Source organism: Protopterus annectens, chromosome 3.part1, assembly GCF_019279795.1.
Source record: "Protopterus annectens isolate FY-2018-M chromosome 3.part1, PAN1.0, whole genome shotgun sequence".
NCBI lineage: Eukaryota > Metazoa > Chordata > Ceratodontiformes > Protopteridae > Protopterus > Protopterus annectens.
The window spans coordinates 1,231,367,257-1,231,388,243 of NC_056732.1; the positions used below are offsets into that span (position 1 = coordinate 1,231,367,257).

Consider the following 20,987-nt stretch of genomic DNA (forward strand, 5'->3'; position numbering starts at 1 on the left):
AATAATGAAGTTTAAACTTCCTTATTGGAACAAATGTCCCAAATTGACAGCTGCACACACAGACATAACTTCACCTAACATGAAGTTTATATCTGGTAAGATGCATGTTACAAGCACGTGCTCTAGTCTGTTCTTGTCTTATCTTCATTCCACTCCCAGATGTGAAAAACAGCTTATCTGCTTTCAGAAAACATTAACCTTTAGCCTTAAAAAAGTTATGGCTTTTACTGCTTCTATCTATAGTCAGCTCGTCTCCATGGAAACACAAGTACCAAATGTAAAGGTCTGCAAACTTCTCAACTTACACTATTTGCCAAAGGAAACATTCATTACATTCAGACCTGTTATTTACTTGCTTACACAAAAAAATATAATTAGATTAAGCCAACGGCCTTAATATAGACATTAATCTATGCAAAAGTAAAAGACAATATATCAGCTCTACATATATTATAATCTGTACACTTCTACACCACATCCCCACCAACTCAAGACTACTGCATATTAAAATAAATACGTTTTTGTTTAGCCTTTCATTTCTTCTTATATTGTAATACCTACATTTCTTAAAACTAAAAAAGGCAATTGTTTACTTTAGTAACTTTATCACATACAACAATAACTGAAAATAGTTTACTATATAACATGCAATCTATATTACGCAATCTGTATCTAAATTTCTTCTTTGCAGGCATCCAGGCAATGTATTACTAGTCAGTAACTAAATTTACTAAAATGTGCAGAGTTTCCAGCCCTTATCTCTCAGTTTCTTTTTCCACAGAGGGAGTATGTGTTCTCTCCTGTCTGCAAGAAACAAATCCAAGGTACCAAGGAGTCCAAACCAGCCAGCAGAGTCCATTGTTTCTTGGTGTTTGTTTGGGTGCCAATTTGCCTATTTTTTACATTCCCTCCTGTCTAACTGATGAATCTGGGCATCTTGGGGCAATGTAGCAATTGCCTCATGTACACAGACAACCCTCTCCTCCTACCACCCAACACTACAACCTGTGAGAGATGCACTTATCTAACCAAACTGGAGGTAAAGCTCTCTCCAACTAAGACTGAACTTGACAGTCAAGAGGAGAAGGTAAACACTTGCACCACACCACACTCATCACATAGTCCCACTAAATCTACAACACCAAAATCCAAACATAGAAACATAAATACATTCGCAGAGCCTCTCAATAATAATCTGCTCAAGCAACAGAGACCTCCAAAGCAGAAACGCAAGCAACCTCCACCCCCAACACAACCCAAATGACACATAACCCACAGACTCAGTGTGCCACTCAACCACAGCCCATAAGGCAAAACAACATACCCAACCCACTAGTCATAGGTGACTCTATAGTCAGGCAAACTGATGTCCCACTCACCAGGCTAAACAAGGAGAAGGTTACTGTCAGCTGCCTGCTGGGTGCTACAATCCGCCACATAACCTACGCACTCAGGTCACTCCATAACAAGTACAAATATGACTCTGTCATTGTCCATGTTGGTGTGAACGACTTGAGACACACATCCCTGGACTACATGAAAAGAGACATGGAAGAGCTCTCCGATCTTGTAGCTGAGGCAGGTATGACCCTAGCCCTTAGTAGCATTCTGCCATCGCCCAGAATCATTACGCAGCACAAGGACAAAATGATTGACTTCAACAACTGGCTAAGCTTCTGGTGTCATTCTAAGGGGATCCAGCATCTCTCTACCTGGGGCGACATGGTCTACAGACCATGATGCTTTGCCAGAGATGGCCTGTACCTGTCACCCCTGGGATTCCGGATACTGGCTAAGACTCTTACTGCCCCTATAATGCCTTTTTTAGGCAAGGTTCAAATGACAAATTCACCACCGTAACAGGAGCAGGCAAGCAAAAACTGAGGTAATGCTATTCAATGCTAGAAGTATAAATCTCAAAATGCACTCACTGGAGGCACTCCTTAAAATGGAGAACATTGATATCTGTGCAGTGACTGAGACCTGGTTCAAGGCTCCAGAGAGCACCCATGCACTACCAGGCTAGAACTCATACCACACTTTTCAGCCATGTAACCTGGACCGGAACACCAAAGGCAAAGATGTGGCCATATTCATTAAGGATATCCACACCTCCAGGCTAGTTGCTCAGCATAATGCATCCCAGGTTATCCAAGTGCAACTAACTCTGGACAAAACTGCAATCCAAATGGTAGCTTGCTACAGATCCTCCACCATGCCCCAGGATTCCCACTCCTCTTTTCTTGATATACTGGAAAATATTAGGGTTCAACCAAACACCCTAATAATGGGTGATTTCAACTACTCCACCATTAACTGGGAAAACTACTCATGTACCAACTCCTTCACTCACTGCTTTCTGGAATTCATAAATTCCAATGCCCTGGATCAATTTATCCACACCCCCACCAAGGGCAACAATACACTAGACCTAGTCATTACCAACATGAGTGACTGGTGTTCCACACCTGAAGTCAACTCCTTGTTGGTCCGATCTGACCATAAGCTAATCACTCTAGATATCCACATCCCGCCCCCACCCCCCATTAAGGAAACCAGGGTGAAAAATTTCTCCAAAGCCAAATTCAGGCTTCTTAAGACAGAAGTGGCGAACTTCATGACACCCACGCAGATGGACAATACAGTTACGACTGCTGAATCCTACATAAATGCACTCTATAAGCACTTACATAAGTGCATGAATCGTGCTATCCCAAATAGAATCAAGACGCTATCTCCCCAAAAAAAGGAAGCCAAACTGGTGGTCCCTTGCCATAAACAAATTGTACAACAGAAGGAAGAAACTGTTGCAAGACAGAGTAAAATCCATTGAGTGGAGGAGCTTCCTGGTCAGCCTCAGTAAGAAGCTGATATCCCTTATAAGATCCTCCAAAGCTAGCTACGAAAACAAAATTGCCACTGATTCTAAGGACAACCACAAAGCATTCTATAGCTATGTCAAGAATCTCAATGGCAATACTCAGATCTGCTCTGAGTTACAGCACAAAGGTTCAGTGCTAACTTTACTCCCCCCTCTCACCCCCTAAAGGTCCCATATCTATACAGGAAGAATGCAGAGTCCCTGTAATAACAACTATGCAGGTAAAAGCTGCACTCTCTAAAGCCAAAAACACAGCATCCATGGGACCAGACAACATCCCAGGTTGCGCTTTACACAAACTTCAGAACAAACTGGCTCCCCACCTAGGCACCAAGTTCAATCATGGTCTCACATCAGGCTTTGTGCCCAATGAATGGTGCACAGCAACAGTTATCCCACTCCCCAAAGGGGGAGCCACCACTGAATCCTGGGAACTATCGCCCTATTAGCCTAACGAGCCTGCTCTACAAGGCCATGGAACTCATAAACAAAGACATTGGTAACCTCCAAACTCTGGACCCCACCCAGTTCGGGTTTGTGAAAGGCAGATCATGCCTCCTGAACCTGATCAACTTCTTTGAGGCAGTCACCAAAGCCGTAGATGAGGGTAAAGTGGTTCACACAGCCTATCTTGACCTCGCCAAGGCTTTCGACACCAATCTGGAATTATAGCTAAACATACTAAACTAGGTATAAATCCGTATGTCACAAGATAGGTTGCCAACTGGCTCACTGAGAGAACCCACACTGTAAAAGTTGCAGACTCCAAATCTGACTTCAAACCAGTGACAAGTGGAGTACCACAGGGTTCAGTCCTGGGACCTCTCCTGTTTGGTATCTACTTCTCTGAAGTACAGGCTAACACAGAAGGCCTCTGGCTAACAAAGTTCGCAGAGGACTGCAAACTAGGAGCCATAGTCAAGTCCCCAAATGGTGTGGACATTCTACAGAAAGGCCTCACTGAGACAGATGCCTGGTGTCAGAGCCATGGCCTGAAGCTCAATGCAAAAAAGTCTATTGTCATCCCCTTTGGTAAAAACTCTGTACCTGTGAGCTATCACATAGGCAGCAGTCTACTTAACACCGAATGTGTGATAAGAGACCTTGGGACCCAGTTGGACAGTAGTCTCTCCTTTGATAAGCACATCTATGTGGCACACCTCATCACAAAAGGGTTCTCATCTAGGAAAAAAAGAGGTCATTGTTCCCCTCACACTCATCAGACCCATTATAGAGTACAATGCCCCCTGTGGAATGTACCTCACAAGACATCTGCAGCAGCTGGAAAGGCCACAGAAGCACCTCACAAAGAGGATTAGTGGCTTCAAACAGATGCCCTACACTGACCGTCTCAAAAAACTCCAACTCCGAGGTGATCTCTGCCTAACATATAAAGTATGTCAAACCCAGAGCTGTTGGACATGCTACACCTAAAGAAATCCCAATCCCTCCGAGCTACACGCTCTATGGACCTAAACCTTGTCACCACAATAAGCAGGACATGCTGGAGGGATAGATTCCTGTCCCAGAGACTTCCCACACTCTGGAGCAAGCTACCCATCTATGTCAAGCAAAGTTCCTCATTAGCACTCCAAGAAAAATCTTGATTAGTGGATGGGAAATGGGAAATACACCCCGGGGATCACTTCTGTGGCTCTGCTCGACAGTGGCACAGGAAAATAACTTTCTTGGGTGGCGTAAGCCAGGGAACCTTGTTGGCTAGGCTTACTTAGGCCCTTGGGCCGATAGCCTAGTACTTACCTATAAACCTATGAGAGATAAAATCAAGCTACTGGATTAGTGTGCAGCCATCTCAGAAGTACTCCCTTTAAATCTAGTTTTACCAAAAAAGTGAAAGGAGGACTAAGTGGTAACAGGTTGTGAAGGGATAGCATTTTGAACTTGGGGATTTTCACAAGCCTCATACCTTTCAACCTCTTTGAGCAAGAAATCTGGACAAAGCCATGAATAAAAGTGGGACAAAGGCCCCAAAATAGTGACAATTTTTAAATATTGCTCTTACAAACTTAGAAAGTTGATAGAATAACATGTTTTTGCATTAGCATGAATTTTCTGAAGGGTATGAAGTCTGAAACTCAAGCATCTGTCATTATTTTCTAATGTCAATCTTTAACGATTTGCCAACGATGCGTCAGAAAACCACAATTTTAAGAAAACTGGGCCAAAAATATGAGGCAAAAAATCTGGACATTCTGTGGAAAATCTGTACAGTTGAGAGGTACGAAGCTGACTGTAAAAGGAAATAACTAGGAGCATTCTCGATGAGACTTTTTTTTCATTTTTGAAACCAAAACATTCTTAAGTAAAATCCTTTCTCTGTCAGAGAAAGGGGAACTGTCTCTATGACATTTGAACAAGCAGATGCTAAATGACAAAAGGGAAAAATGGAGTTTGATATGGTGGATAGCAAGAAACGCTTTGAAAAGGAGAGACAGCGATGGAGAAAGACAGAGAGAGAGAGAGATTCCAATTCCCATCTGTACCCAACTTGGATCACCCTCAGAACCTCATCTGTCTGATACTATTTGTTACCAAAGAGAGAGAAATGAGATCCAGACTTTGGGGGTGGTTTTAAGGCTTGCCAAGATGGGAGGCAGGGGGTGTCATTTGAAAACAGTCATTCTGACTTGGTGGACTGTCCTGGTTTATGGTAGGCTCACCCCTTCTTTTTGTTGCCATTTTTATTTTTTTTAAAACATCTACTTGCCAGAAGTTTAAGTCTGCTTGTTTTGCTTAATCCTTCTGAGTAAGAATGAAACCTTTAACAAACTTGGAGAAGGGAAGGAAGGATGAAAAAACTGAAGCAGCCATACAATCAACTTCCTTCATGCATCACTCCTTTTCAGGACCTCTGCAGAAAACTGTCAAAAAAACAACTCTGTCAAGGGCAGAATTCAAAATTTCAGCTTTAATATCCCCGGGTTGTTGTTGTGTCTTTCGGCTTTTATCCCCTGGTATCTTTTGAACATGCCTCAACAGTCACTGTAACTGCTACTCTGGAAGCGGCATTGGTAGAGTCATAAGGTCACTTTAAAGAACGTTTGATTACTTCAGACACAAACAATCATTATATCAGAGAGAACATTTTCTTCAGAAGGTAAAGTGGGTATAATGTTTCTCATATTCTCAACTGAAGCATGCAAAAACGTTTTTAACATATGAGCTTGACAATTAAGAACCTTTTCCCTAAATCTATCAAAAGTGATCCTGTCCTTATCAGAAGGGTACAGATTGGCATTTACTAAATATTTAAGCTGCTGTTGGATTTGCCAAGGGTCAGATCTGAGATTAGAAATAAAAAAAAAATAAATAAAAACAGTCTGCTTCAGGGCTGTAGTGTGACTGTCAGGTAAGTTACAGGCTATAAAATATATCTTCCAAAGCTGGAAGAACAGGAGATTGTGGTCTAAATTGTAGTAACTGATTGCTACATACAGTTTAAAAGAAAGTTAAAAAAAAAGATTTTTTAACTCTGACACCTATGTTGTGTGTAATGTCACACCTCTAGCAGCCTACACACAATCTTACATTCCAGAGCATTTTCTGAAAAATAAACACAAAGAATAAGATAAAACAAAAGTAAATATTTTGGGAACAGCAGAAGCTAGTAAAACTGTACAAATAATGTTATCGGTAGGAAGTGTTCTTTACAGTGATAACAGTCAGCGCATTTTTAGTCTTTTCCATAAATATTGTAAGATATCATAATGTACACAAACCCAAAATAATATTTTTTCTAAATTTTCACAAATGTTCATATCCTGAAACGATGCAACTCAGACATATATTGTTAAAACATTTTTGTTACCTAGACACAAGTCGTAAGTCATTTGTTTTTGAAGTATTAAGTATATATGGAAATATTGCTTACTTTCATAATTACTACCAAACTAGTAGCAATATTTCTAGAATAGTATGATATAAACCAGAATTTTCAGTACATCATCGTGACTCCCACATCACATACCATACATCTCAATAAAATGTAGATGTCTCAGTTATGAAAATATGAACATAAACAATATTTATAAGTGGTAAAGATTAATTTCTCCACTGCAGACCATCGTAAACCAACAATCTCAGTGTTGCTTCATTAATAATGCCTTGCCTCTTTTAATATTGCCTTTTACTAGCTGGTAAGTGTAACTGTGGTGGTGGTGCTGCGGTAGCGTTGTCGCCTCACAGTAAGACGTTGTCCTGTTCGATTCTCAGCTAAAGCGTCTTCTGTGTGGAGACATGCGTGAATGGGCGTACCTTCGTTGAAGGTTGTGCGTCAGGGCCAGCAACTCGGGACATAAAAATCTACTGCCAATCATTAGCGGACCGGAGCTCCGCTGTGGCGACCCCTAACCAGGAAAAGCCGAAAGACACAACAACAACTAGCTGGTAAGTGTCACTCAGTTAAAGAAGCCAGACCTAATAAATTTCTGGAGACCACAAGGTGGTATGGGTGTAAAATGGAAGTATGCAAAAAAGGTATTTTTACGCTCGAGTGAGTTAAGTAAAACCTGAACACTGTAGCACTCCATATAGACTATAAATTGGGGCAATTGCTACAGTTTAAAAAACGAGGGCAGGGCAAAGAGATAGGACCTGATTGGCTCTTGCATTTTAGGAGCCTCAGGTACCTGACTTGCGTTTTTTTTTTCTTTTTCTTTTTTTGCTCTTCACTTGAAGTGCTGGGGGAGGAGCATGGATTGGGGAACCATCCGCAAGAAGCCAACTGACATTCCCACAGTTTTGTATACGTTTTTTTTTTCTAATGTGTGTGTGTGTGTGGCGCTTGTTCGTGGGACCGGCACAGGGTGCTAGTTGGGCCAGTTATGCCTCTCCTCTAGCCCTAAAACAGAAGTTATGTACTCACAATAAAGTTCCATCTGTGGTGTCAATCTTAATTTATCCTTGATCTGTGGGTTCGGTTCTGAAATCAGAACTGACCCGGCCATACTATAGCCTGTAAGGAACAAAAACTCTCGAGCTTTTCTCTCTACCTATAATGCTCCTCTTCCTTTTACCTCAGATCAAGTTTACTGATAGACAGAAAAAGGTATGTATCCCCAATATTTATATGATTATTTATTTAATTTGATTTGTGTTCATCATTGCTTTAATAAACTATGTATCCCCAATATATTTTTGTGGAGACCATATCTAGTATAGGAATACTACAAAAATAGTAAATAAGGACACATCTCGCTTCACCAAGAGATATTAAAGGATGGAAGTTGGAGGGAGATGTATCAAGGATAAATGAAGATCGACAACACAGATGGAACATTATGGTGAGTACATAGCTTCTTTATCTGATGTTGTCAATTCTGATTTATTCCTTGACCTGTGGGACAGAGTCCCCAGCTACTTTTTACCTTGAGTGGACTCGAGAAAGAATATTCCTAAGAATCAGAGAGCCAAATGACGCTCTTCCACTAGAGGTCATATCCAATTTGTAATGAGTAATAAAGGTAAGAGGGGGAGCCCAAGCTGCTGCTGTGCAAATATCATCCAAGGAAGCTCTGTAGTGAAAAACTGTTGATTTAGCTACAGCTCTGGCAGAGTACGCCTTAAGCGCTCCCGGTAACCTGACATTCTTTTCAGCATATATGAAGAATATGCAGTCTTTAAATCATCTAGAAAGGGTCACTTTAGATACCAGTCTAGCACTAGAAAAGGCAATAAACAGTTGGTCAGATTTTCTGCTAGATTTTAGACTTTGTTCTATGAAGGTAAAAATGTAACTGCCAGCAGACATCTAACAAATGCAGATAATATTAACCTTTGTTTGAAAATTTTGAAAAGAAAACTGGTAAATTTAGTCTGATTAATATTTGACTCTGAACAACCTTTGGAAGGAAAGAAGGATTGGTCCTTAACGAGACCCGATCTGGGTGGAAAATCAAATACTGTGATTTACAAGATAATGCCTAAATCTCTAAAATTTGTCTAGCTGAGGTAACAGCCATTAACAAAGCTGTTTTCCAAGACACGTACTTCAATTTACAAGTGGCTGCAGGCTCAAAGGGGGGAATATATGAAAGTCAGGAAAAATAAATTGAGATACCACGGAACATACGGGATTTTATGTGGAGGCTTCAACATCAATGTTCCTTTGAAAAAGGCCTTACAAAGTTTATGAGAAATTAATGAGGCATCCTGTAATCCATTTTGGAAATTTGAAAAGGCCGCCAGTTGAATTTTAATGGTAGGGGCAGAAGCTCCCTGTTGAAAGAGTAAGGTCAAAAAAATTAAGACTTTTGTGACAGGGGCTGAGAAATGGTGTATACGATTACTATGAGCCCAACAGGAAAAATGTTTCCATTTGCTACAGTACCAAGTTTTCTAGTGAAAGGTTTGTGCGAGGCCAAAATAATCTTATGGACTGGAGTAGACCGCTATGCCTGTGAATCAATGGAAGCGGAGAAGCCACGCCGTGAGCTTTAAGTTCTGAAGGTTCAGGTCCGGAGCTGGGTCCAGAGTCCACAGTTATTGAATCAGATGAGGCCAGAGAAAGGGAAACCAAATCTGTCGAGGCCAGAGAAAGGGAAACCAAATCTGTCGAGGCCAGAATGGGGCAATGAGGATAACTTTGCTCTTCAATCTGGTAGCTTTCTTCAGAAATTGAGGGATTAACGGTATTGGGGGAAAGGTGTATAGGAGTCCTGAGGGCCAATCGTGAAGGAGAGCATCTCTTGGGGAGATCAGGGAAAAATAGCTGCTGTACTTGTGTAGGGATGATGCAAAGAGGTCACACCAAGGTTTTCCCCAGCGGTGAAAAATCATTTGAACTACTTTTGGGTTGAGAGACCACTCATGAGGCATGAGGATACATCTGCTCAACTTGTCCGCCATCATACTGGAAGTCCCTGGAATGTGCATTGCTATAAGAAAGTGGTTAGAAGACATTGCCCATTCTCAAACTCTGAATGCTTCTCAACAAAGGTGATAAGATGTGGATCCCCCTGTTTGTTGATGTACCAGACTACTTAAATGTTGTTCATCTGGACCGCAACTGTCCCTGGAGGAAGAACAGCTCAGAAGAACTGCAACACTAACAGCACTACCCTCATCTCTACGACACTGATATGCAAGCTGGCATCTGTGAGTGACCAAGTCCCTTGGACTGTCTTGCCCAGATAATGCCCCCCCCCACCCGATCTGGGAGGTGTCCATGGTCACTATGGGCTGGAGCTGCAGTAGTAAGAAAGTCCAATTGGCTAGAATGTCTGTGGAGTCTCTTTTGCAATGGCTGGTCATGGAAATATGATGCAACACTAGCTGACAAAGAATGGACTATTGGGATGCAAGAAGCCATTGTAGGATTTTCCTGTGGAATCTTGCTAGAGGTACCAATGTAATGGTCACTGCCATAGCAACTAGAGTCTGCAGAAGTAGATGTGCAGGTACTGTCCTGCTGATAATGATTTTCCTAACTTGGAATCTGATCTTTTCTAGATGGGGAAAGGGAAGAACGGCTATGCAAGTGTTTGTGTTCTAATCTTCCTCTATAAATTCCAAATTCTGTGTCAGAGTCCGATGAGATTTTTTGTGGTTTATTGTGCTTCAGAGGTAGTACAAGTCTGAAGAACATAGTCTCTTGATTCTTCTAGGAGATGTCTGGTGGGAGTGGTGATAAGCCAGTCATCTAAGTAAGGAAACACTCAGTGTCCGTGAAGTCTCAAGTGAGATCCTACCACTGACATACATTTGAACACCCTAGGGGCTGTGGTGAGACCACAGGGCACTGCTTTGAACTGGTCGTGACTGGCTCCCAGCCAGAAGCAGAGTTATCTCCTGCAGCATTTGTCCATCTTGATGTGGTAATACACTTCCTGAAGATCCATTAAGCACATCCAATTGTCCTTCCCTAAATATTGAAGGATGGATTGAACTGTGACCATCCGAAATTTTGTCTGACGAACAGCTTTGTTCAAAACACGGAGATCCAAAATTGGTCTCCAGTCCCATCTTTTTCGGCACCAAAAAGAATCTTGAGTAAATTCCAGATTCTTTCTGGTCTGAGGGGACGTGTAGGATGACTTTTTTCTAGCAGGTTTTTTTATTTCTTGAACTGCTGGTTCCCTCTGACTGGGTGGAACACTGGGGATCCTTTTGAATTTTTTGGGAAGGTCGTGAAAGGGAATGGAGTATCCTCTCATAATAATCCTTTGCACCCAAACATCTATAGTTATTTCTAGCCAGGCTTCTTGGTGTAAGGATAATCATCCCCCAACTGCCTCCAGAGGCAAGCAATTGGGCCTCCCTTCAGGCGCTGGTACGGTTTGGTCAAGAAGGAATCTCTGGAAACCTAATTTTGTCAGCCACCTCTGCTTCATGGGATGATGTCTTCCATTTAACCCCCCCCCCCGCCCCTGGGGAAGGTACCACCACATGTGTCCTGGAAAGGCCCTTGTGATTTTTGGAACTGCATTTTCCTACTCCTCTGGTTCCTCGGGAATGACTGTTGAGGAGTAGAGAAATGTATGCCCACTGCAGAGAGGGTCTTTCCATCTTTCTCACACATGGACAAGGTTCCAGGAACTTTTGGGCCAAAAAGGGAAGATCTGTCAAAGGGCACATTGATGAAAGAAGATTTGAATGGCTCCACAAATTAGCATAAGCACATCCAGGGATGTCTCCTTACGACTATGCTGGAACCTGCTGCCCTGGTCATCCTTTTGGCTGCATGAGCTATGAGCCTCATGGATGAGCTGGATATGGACTCAAGGGTGGCCAACTGAGAGCTAACCATCTCTTTAACTCCTTCAGATACGGCTCCAACAAGGGTATCAGACAACTACTTAATCAAATCCCTTTGGTGGCTAGTGAAATGTGCCATAAAATTCAATGACCGTAAGGCAAAATTCAATGAAGCATACACCCGCTTCCCGAACCTATCCATTGCCCAGGACTCTCTATTGGGAGGATGGATAATGGAACTCCCCCTCAGATAGTTCTTTCTTTGTGGCTGCCGCAAGCACCATGGCATCTACTGCGAAGCCTTTTGCCCAAAACTGAAAATTTTCAGGAGCTGAGATAATTTTGTCTGGCCTCCTAGGGATTGGCTCTATGGAGTCAGGAGCCTTACATGCCCGCTGAGTGATCAGTTTAATGTGATCATCAACTGGGGGGGGGGGTCACCCAAGAAGTAGATGCGTGACAGCCAAAAGCTTTTAGGTATACTGACTCCTTGGGGGAGGGATGTTGGGACTTCCAACCACCCCTCTGTTTAAGCATCTCTAGGATGTCTCCAAAAGGGACATCTTCAGGGGGGTGACCTAGAGGAATCTCCCCTTCATTGTAATCAGTATCCTCAGTGACGGATTCTTCCAGGGAATCCAAGTGCTTCCTCTTACACTTTATTTTGTGAGGAACTTCTTCAGTGGGATAATATAAAGAAGTATCAGAAGAGGATAAGACCTGGACAAGTGTATCCTGCAGCTTCAGCCCTCGCTGTCCAGATGTAGAGGCTGGGTGATAGAACAACTGAAAGTTCAGGAATCTACTCCGATTGAGGGGCAAATGGGTAACTGGGTGATCACTGAGGACAAAGCCCTCTCCACTGCCTGGAAAGCAGGACCGAAGAGGGAAGGGAGCCTGGAACAGAGAAAGACTGCCTCGGAACAGAGGTCACTCCCTGCTCTGAGGAGAACACCCCAAATGCCAAAGACAGAGTGGAGCTCATGCGTACTGCATCCCTGAGGTGCAGGGACAGCTCCGAAAAAATTGGAGTCGAAGCCTGCCCCCAGGAGCAAACAGCAGAACCCGCACCCTGGGAGCCCTCCAGTTCCGATAGGACCAAAGAGGTCCGGGTAGTAATCAGCCCAGAGATAAAGATCTGGCTGGAGGAAAAGCAGTCAGTGCCAGAAAGATCAGAACCAGAGTCTCCAAAACTACAGATGGGATCAGAGGAGGAAGACTTGGTGGAGTCAGGAGAAGGCAGTTCCAGAACTAGAAGCAGTCTGAACTGAGGACACAGAAGACAATCCTCTCGCCACATGAACCGGATCCACCAGTCTCAGCACATCCATTTCTGATAGGCTCTTGGTGGAGCAAACTGATTGGGTGGCTGAAGATTTAGGTCTCTCTAAAAATGGACTAGGTAGTTGCCCCACATATGGATCTATAGAAGGGAAGTAATGTATTCTTAGAAAATTGTACTCAGGTTCCTTTCGAATCACTGTTGGAACCATTGGTGTAAGTGCCAGTACAGTGGATGGAACAGCGGTTGTAGTTCAGAAAGTTTGTTTTTCAAGTGTCTGCTCCAGTGCCGTAGATACCACAGGTATCTAAGCATAGGCTTTTGGTTTCATTGTTATTTGTGGACCCTCTAAGTTTAGCTTTCTTAGTCACCGGTACTGAGGGGGAAGTTGGCGACAAGTGACTTTTCCACTTATGCTTCTCGGTTTTGGATGAGGAAGAAGGGTCCCGTCTTAGATTTAGAGCCAGATAAGGCCTCCTCAAAAGATGATTTTTGCATGCCTTTCAACATCAACTTATTTTTTTGTTCGACTAATGCTCAGTGGCTAAATCCATGACATACCGAACAGTCTTCTTGAAGACGTAATGAGCCTAAACAATATACACATAACAAATGATCAGCTGAATTAGGCATTTTCCTATCGTACTTCTGACATTTTTTAAAGTCGGAAGTGCCATTTCCTTTGTCAGTCATATCTAGTGTGCAGAGCTGAAACTGAAAACTAGAAATACAGAAAGAAATTACAGTACAGTGCTACCAGCAATATAGGCCTACAATACCCAAGGGTATGTAGAAGAACATGGAGCTAAAGTATATAGAAAGCGGGGTGCTACCAGCAATGGTAGAATGGTAGACAAGAAATACCAGCAGTATAAAAAAACAAGACAAGCAACTTTTTTTGTTTTTTGAGGTAGAAACTGAAAGGAAAGTTGAAAAAAAGTCTACCAACTATGGTAGTAAAGAATTCACCAAAGTGAAAAAAGAAGCTTAACGGAGTAAAGAGTATAGTAGGGAGATTCTAAACTAATAAAACGGAGACTAAGTCGGTAATAGAAAGGCTACAAATGAGATACAACTAAGTAAATTTAGAATATAATTGTACTTAGCTTGAGAAATTTGACAAACGCATCTGTCACTGAAAGCGGCAAATGAGATAGGAGTTAAAAGATGGGAGCATTATGGGTAGGGAGAAAAGCTAAGAGAGTTTTTGGTCCTCGTTGGCTGTAGTATGACTGAGTCGGTTCCGATTTTGGAGATCAAGGAATAAATGAAAATCGACAACATCAGATCACAGTTTTATAAAGCTTTTTTTTCCAAGAAAAATTAAAGATAAGATTAAATTTATCAAGTTTCACACTAAAAGTAAGACTAGAACCACAGACTTCCAGCAGACTAAAAAAAATCATGTGACAGTCCAAGAAAAGAAATTATAATCATAACACAAAATTTCAGTTGGGAAAATATTGTTTTAGTCATAAAAGAAGTTGTGGAACTTTTTTTCCTGCAGAGAAATTTTCTGCACAAGGGAGAAACACTAGTTGTCTATCCTCAAAAGTCCTCACGAAAAGCAATGTTTAGCAACATGAAAACTCTAAAGGGCTTAGCACTCAAACTGCTTTCTATAATTCTGCTCTTTTTGATCCTTTAACTAAAACATTGTATGTGTTTTACAAACAGAAACAATTTCCTAAAATTCCAGATAACCACAAGGAAAAAAACATTTTAACATCTAATAATCAGAATATAAAGATTGAATCCTGAATTCTAATGATAACATTGGGCAACACACAACCTCTAACTTAACATTGCTTTTTGCTGACAGAACTAAAGAAACACTGCTTCTGCTGCATCTAAAATAAACTTTGGATCTCCCACCAGCAGGATGAGCAGGAAGACCTGGGAACAAATGTAGATGTGACATGAGCTCTAGAAAAGGAGTCAGGAACTCCATAACATTTTTTTTTTATCGGAGGCCACAGCACCATTGGTATTTAAATTGTTCTTACTGCTGCTCACACACTACACAGACTACTATGCTACTGCTGTTTTCCCATCTTTGACACTCTGCAGGTTTAAAATGCTGGAAGTAATCACCTCTCCACCACCTGATACGTACTGGAATTTGAGACCAGAGCACAAACATACAAGTCAGTTTGTTCTGTTTGTCAAGAGGATAAATCCATCTTTTGTTTATGGGTATGCAATATACACAACATATCAACAGCAAGCAACAATAAAATGGTAAAAATATTATGCTCAAGACATTTTGTTACATTCTTACCTCAGTGAAAGTGTGCAGTGTTGCATTAGTGGGATTATGAGTTATCAGAAACCTCATATTTTTGTAGCAGACCTCAACAGGTGCAGGGCGATTCATCCGTGACATGATGTGTATCAGTGAACACAAAAAACACAAAGTTCAAAATGCAAGGGGAAAATGTGAACAAACGGCAGTGCAGTCTTCACAATCCAAGTTAAATGGTGTGAAATAAGTAAAAAGGTGTGTGCACCTTTAACTGAAGTCTTGCACCTTGTTTATTTTGTGCCGTCAAGTCTTTGCTGTCCTTTGCGTTCTGCAAACTAACATGCACAATTTAGTCAAATCAAGTTACCCCATCTGGATATACACAGTAGCAAGCAAAATCTCCTGCCTTCAGCAGGTGAATGCAGTAGATGGCAATGGTGGTTTCTTAAGGTTGGTGTCTTGCAGTAGCTAGGCAATGTGACCAAGTTTGCCCCTATTTAGTCAGTTCTGTGTTGAGCATGGCAGTATTCACTACTGTGCTTCTGGTAAGCCATGAATATGTATTCCACATAGGCCACAGAATTCCTTCAACTAAATAAAAATATACAAAGAGACATTTAGTAGTATTAGCATAAATCAAAAATCATTTTAGGGTTTAACAATCATATTTATTTTTTTATTTATTTCACATTTGTTTATATTAGGCAAGTTTCAGTCTTCATGCATTAACTCCGAGGTCTATACAATTATATACTTATTTTATGACACAGGATAAATCATTTCTGACTTGTCCTTCCACTCAGAAAACCTGCAAGAATGAGACAGACATCTCATCAGTCTGCTCCTCGATAAAATATACTTTAAAGTAACATTTCATTATATTTTGGATGATAAATGAGCTCTCAAAGTAGGTACAGGAGCATGTATATTTTAACACCTGTCAGAAATTGATTTGCTTAGATATTTCTAAAATTTCATCCTATGAGGAGGACAGTACAGTTCATAGGTGTGTGCTAGGCTAATGGCCCTGGAGCCTTTACAAGCCTAGCCCAAAGGAATTGCCCAGGCACCGTGCCACCAGATGTTAGTTCACAGTGCCCCTATCCAGTAGGGCAACTGGAATGATCCCTGGAGTGAACTTTTACCCATCCACTCAAGATTTCTCTTGAAGAAGGCCAGCGAGGTGCTCTGCTTGACATGAACGGGAAGCTTATTCCAGAGTATGCGCAGTCTTTGGGAGATGAACTGTCCTTCCAGCATGTTCTGTTAATTGTGGTAACGAGATTGTGATCTCTGGAGCGTGTAGTGTGGGGAGATTGGGATTTCTTTAGGTGTAGCATTTCAAGTAGGGGTGGGTTGGACATGTCTTTGTGAGTCAAGTAGAGATCATCTCTAAGTAGACGATAAGAGACTGAGAACAGTTGAAGTTTCTTGAGTCTGTCCATGTAGGGATATGTGTTTAAGGCGTAGGATCCTTTTTGTGAGGTACTTTTGTGGCCTCTCCAGCTGTTGTAGGTGTCTGGTCAGGTACATGCCAAACGAGGCATTATATTTGATGACTGGTCTAATGAGGGGTGAGTAGAGATGGATGATGACCTCTTCTTCCTGGATGAGAAATCTTTGGTTATAAGTTGTGCTATGTAAAAGGACTTTCTGACCACAGTGGCAATGTGGTGGTCGAGGGTGAGGTGGCTGTCGACCTGGGCGCCCAGATCTCTTATGGCTCCTTCAGTGTTCAGTGGGCTCCCATCAGCATGGTAATTCGTGGGAACTGAGTTTTTTTCCAAAGGGGGATGACAATGCATTTTTGTGACATTAAGCTTCAGGCCATAGTTCTGACACCAGTCACTGTTCTCAGAGAGGCCCTTTTGTAGGACGTCTACATCACTTGGGGAGTTGATAATGAATCCTAGCTTGCAGCGATCAGCAACCTTCGTCAGCCAAAGTCCTTCTGTGTTGGCCTGGACTTCTGAGAAGTAGATGCCAAACAGGAGAGGGCCCAGGACCGAGCCCTGTGGTACTCCACTCGTGACTGGTCGACAGTCTGACTTGGAAACCACAATTGTGAAAGTAAACTTACCATGACAGTTTATGTTCTAATGGACAACTGTTGCTATAGCCTAAGATATAAGAGTTCACCCCAGCCTTCATTGGCCAATTTTTCAAAGCTTCAGAAGCCTTCTGTGCGAGCCATACAAAAGGCAGGTAGAGCACTAAAAGCTTCAGAGAATGTTTTGCATAGAAGGAGGTAAGAATCCCAAGTATAGTTACTAAGAAACAAAGAATAACAACAAAAACTATAACAAAAGGGTGAAAACAAAAATCCTGGCAACACAGTACAGAAACATCAGACAAGGGGGCTTGGAGAGACTGTTACTGCAACAGTGATCCATTAGAATATCTACTGTTATGACAAGTTTACTTCCACAACTGTAATATGCTCATAAATGAATTGCAGTAGCCTAAGCTATATGGACAGATACCCATAGTTTAGATAGGAGTAGGAAAAAATGGTGAAGCCAATACCTAGGACTCCAAGAGCCCCTGCAGTACAGTCCTACTAAAGTCTGTTCTGCATCTAAAGAAGGAATCCAGTTTGTAATGCTTTGTGGAAGTATGTACAGAGAAAGTAAAATTATGTAAGAACTTACTATAACAGTAGATGTCCTACTGATCATTGTTGCAGTATTCTTGACACATGAGTTGTAACTGCTGACTTCCAGCTGGTGTACCAAAGCTTTACCTTCCGTAGGTCATACATTTAATACATGACCTCAGCTTATATACACTGGGGTGTAAAGACAGATGTATGAGCATTGATCCTCAGACCATCTCCAAGCCAGCTGCCTGAAGACTACTGAAACAGGAGACTAGTCAGGAGGGGTGTAGCTCGAATTAGTAAGAAAACTCTCCCATACTCAAGTAAGAGCGCAAAGACTAGAACAGAGAGGGAGAAACGACTGAAGATGGAAGTGAGACAGAGAAGAAGGGATGGAGAGTGGGATGGATCAGTAGGACATCTACTGTTACGGTAAGTTCTTACACAACTGTACTATGTCCTGACTGAAATCACTGTTGCAGTATTCCTGAGATATGGGTGATTCCCAGAGCTGAAGGAGGAGGAAGGTTGGTTGGCTATTGAGAAGAGTCATCCAACAGCTGTGAAAGGACTGACGAAGCAAAGGCTTCCCTGGACCTGGAGAAAGCATTAATTCTGTAATGGTTGGTAAAGGTATAGAGCAGAGAACTGGCACCTCACCTAAGTGTCATGTTTAATCATAGCCTCACCTTAGACTTCGTGCCCACTGAGTGGCACACAGCTATAGTTATCTCACTCCATAGGGGGGGATCCACCTTTGATCCTGGGAACTACCGTCCCATCAGTCTGACGAGTCTGATCTGCAAAGGCATGGAATGCATCAATGAACTTATAAACAAAGACAATGGCAACCTTTAAACATTGGACCCCACCCAGTTTGGGTTCGTGAAGGGCCGATCTTGTCTCCTGAACCTGACTGACTTCTTTGAATCAGTCTCCAGAGTTGTGGACGAGGGTAAGGTGGTCCACACAGCCTATCTAGACCTCACCAAGGCCCTCAACACCATCCCCCACTTTGGAATCATAGATAAACCTACTACGCTGGGCATAAATCCCTACATCACTAAATGGGTTGATAACTGGCTTACTGACAGAACCCAGACTGTAAAAGTAGCTGACTCCAAATCCAGCTCCACACAGGTGACAAGTGGAGTACCTCAGGATTCAGTCCTGGGACCGCTCTTGTTTGGCATCTACTTCTCTGAAGCACAGGTCAACACTAAGGGACTCTGTCCAACAAATTTCGCAGATGACAGCAAACTAGGAGCCATTATTGAATCCCCAAATGATGTGGATATTCTACAAAAGGGCCTTACAGAAACAGATGCTTGGTGCCAGAGCCATGGGCTCAAGCTTAATGCCAAGGAATGTATAGTTATTCCCTTTGGGAAAAACCATGTACCTATGAATTACCACATAGATGGCAATACACTAAACACCAAAAGTGTGATGAGAGACTTAGGGACAGAGGTGGACAGTGGTCTCACCATCGAAAACCACATTGCCACAACAGTAAGGAAATCCTTCTAAGTGGCACACCTCATCACTAAGGGCTTTTCATCCAGAAAAAAGGAGGTCATTGTCCCACTGTACTCATCCCTCATTAGACCCATTATAGAGTACAATGCCCCATTTGGTATGTACCTCACAAGACATCTGCAACAGCTGGAAAGGCCGCAGAAATACCTCACTAAAAGAATCACAAGCCTAAAGCAGATGCCCTATGCTGACCATCTAAAAAAACTTCAGCTATACTCTGTGGCATATCGTCTACTCAGAGGTGATGTCTGCTTAACATACAAGGCCATGTCAAACCCTGAGCTGTTGGACATGCTCCACTTAAAGAAATCAAAATCCCTCAGAGGCACACACTCCAGGAATTTACATCTTGTCATCACAATGACCAAAACATGCTGGAGGAATACGTTCCTGACCCAGAGACTCCCCCCGTACTCTGGAATAGACTGCCCATACATGTCAAGCAGAGCGCCTCCTTGGCCCTCTTCAAAAGGAACCTTGACGAATGGATGGGAGATTGGAAAGGTTCAAAAGGAACCTTTATGATTGGATGGTTCCTAGGTTCCTAGGTAGGTACTAGGCTATCTGCCCGAGGGCATTTATAAGCCTAGCCAGGGTATGTCGGCTTTCGCCACCCCATTGATTAATTAACTGATCCTCTGTCAAGCAGAGCCAATGAAGTGATCCCAGGGGTGTATTTTACCCATCCACTCGTCAAGGTTTCTCTTGAAGAGTGTTAGTGAGGGGCTCTGCCTGATGTAATTTGGAATTTTGTGCCAAAGCATGGGGAGTCTTTGTGACAGGAACATATCCCTCCAGCATGTTCTATTTATTGTTGTGGCGAGGTTTAGCTCACTAGAGCTCGTGGCTCGCAGTGACTTGGATTTCTTTAGGTGGAGCATGTCCATCAAGTCTGAGTTGGACATGGCTTTGTAGGTCAGGCAGAGATCACCTCTGAATAAGCGATATGCCACTGACTACAGCCAGACTTTCTTCAGTTGGGCTGCATAGAACATATGTTTGAGACCAGTAATCCTCTTGGTGAGGTACTTTTGTGGTCTTTCCAGCTGTTGGAAGTGTCTTGGGAGGTACATCCCAAATGGGGCATTGTACTCTATAATGGGGCTAATGAGTGATGAGTAGAAGGGCACTATAACCTCTTTATTTCTAGATGCGAACCCTTTAGTAATTAGATGGGACACATAGAAGGATTTCCTAACTACTTTGGAAATATGATTGTCAAAGGGGAGATTACTATCTACCTGGGTCCCCAGATCTCTTATTAACTCTTCTGTATTAAGGGGGCTGCCACCGATGTGGTAATTCGTGGGTGTTCTGTTTTTCCCAAACGGGATAACTATGCATTTTTTGGCATTTAGCTTGAGGCCATGACTTTGACACCAGGTGTCCGTCTCAGTAAGGCCCTTTTGGAGGATGTCCGTGTCAGCCGGAGAGTCAATTATGGATCCCAGTTTGCAGTCATTGGCGAACTTGGTTAGCCATATTCCTCCTATGTTTGCCTGTACTTCTGAGAAGTATATGCCGAACAGTAGGGGTCCCAGGACCGAGCCTTGCGGGAAACCACTTGTGACTGGTTTAGAGTCGGACCTGGAGCCCGCTACTCTTACCATGTGAGTTCTGTCTGTAAGCTAGTTGGCAACCCATCTCGTGACGTAGGGGTTTATGTTCAGGCTGGTGAGTTTATCTGTAATACCCGACTGGGGAATGGTGTTGAAAGCCTTGGCAA

General features: G+C 42.5%; 1 protein-coding gene across 5 annotated transcripts in view; it reads right to left on the bottom strand.

Annotated features, from left to right (window-relative positions):
* Positions 1-20,987, bottom strand: part of LOC122798392 (protein tyrosine phosphatase type IVA 3) — a 636,579-nt gene that overhangs the window by 493,314 nt on the left and 122,278 nt on the right. For all 5 annotated transcript variants that reach the window (XM_044067296.1, XM_044067297.1, XM_044067295.1 and 2 more), the window contains one exon: positions 15,160-15,714. In XM_044067296.1, coding sequence (XP_043923231.1) covers positions 15,160-15,264 — 105 coding nt within the window. In that variant the 5' untranslated portion in view covers positions 15,265-15,714. The remainder of the gene's footprint in view (positions 1-15,159; positions 15,715-20,987) is intronic.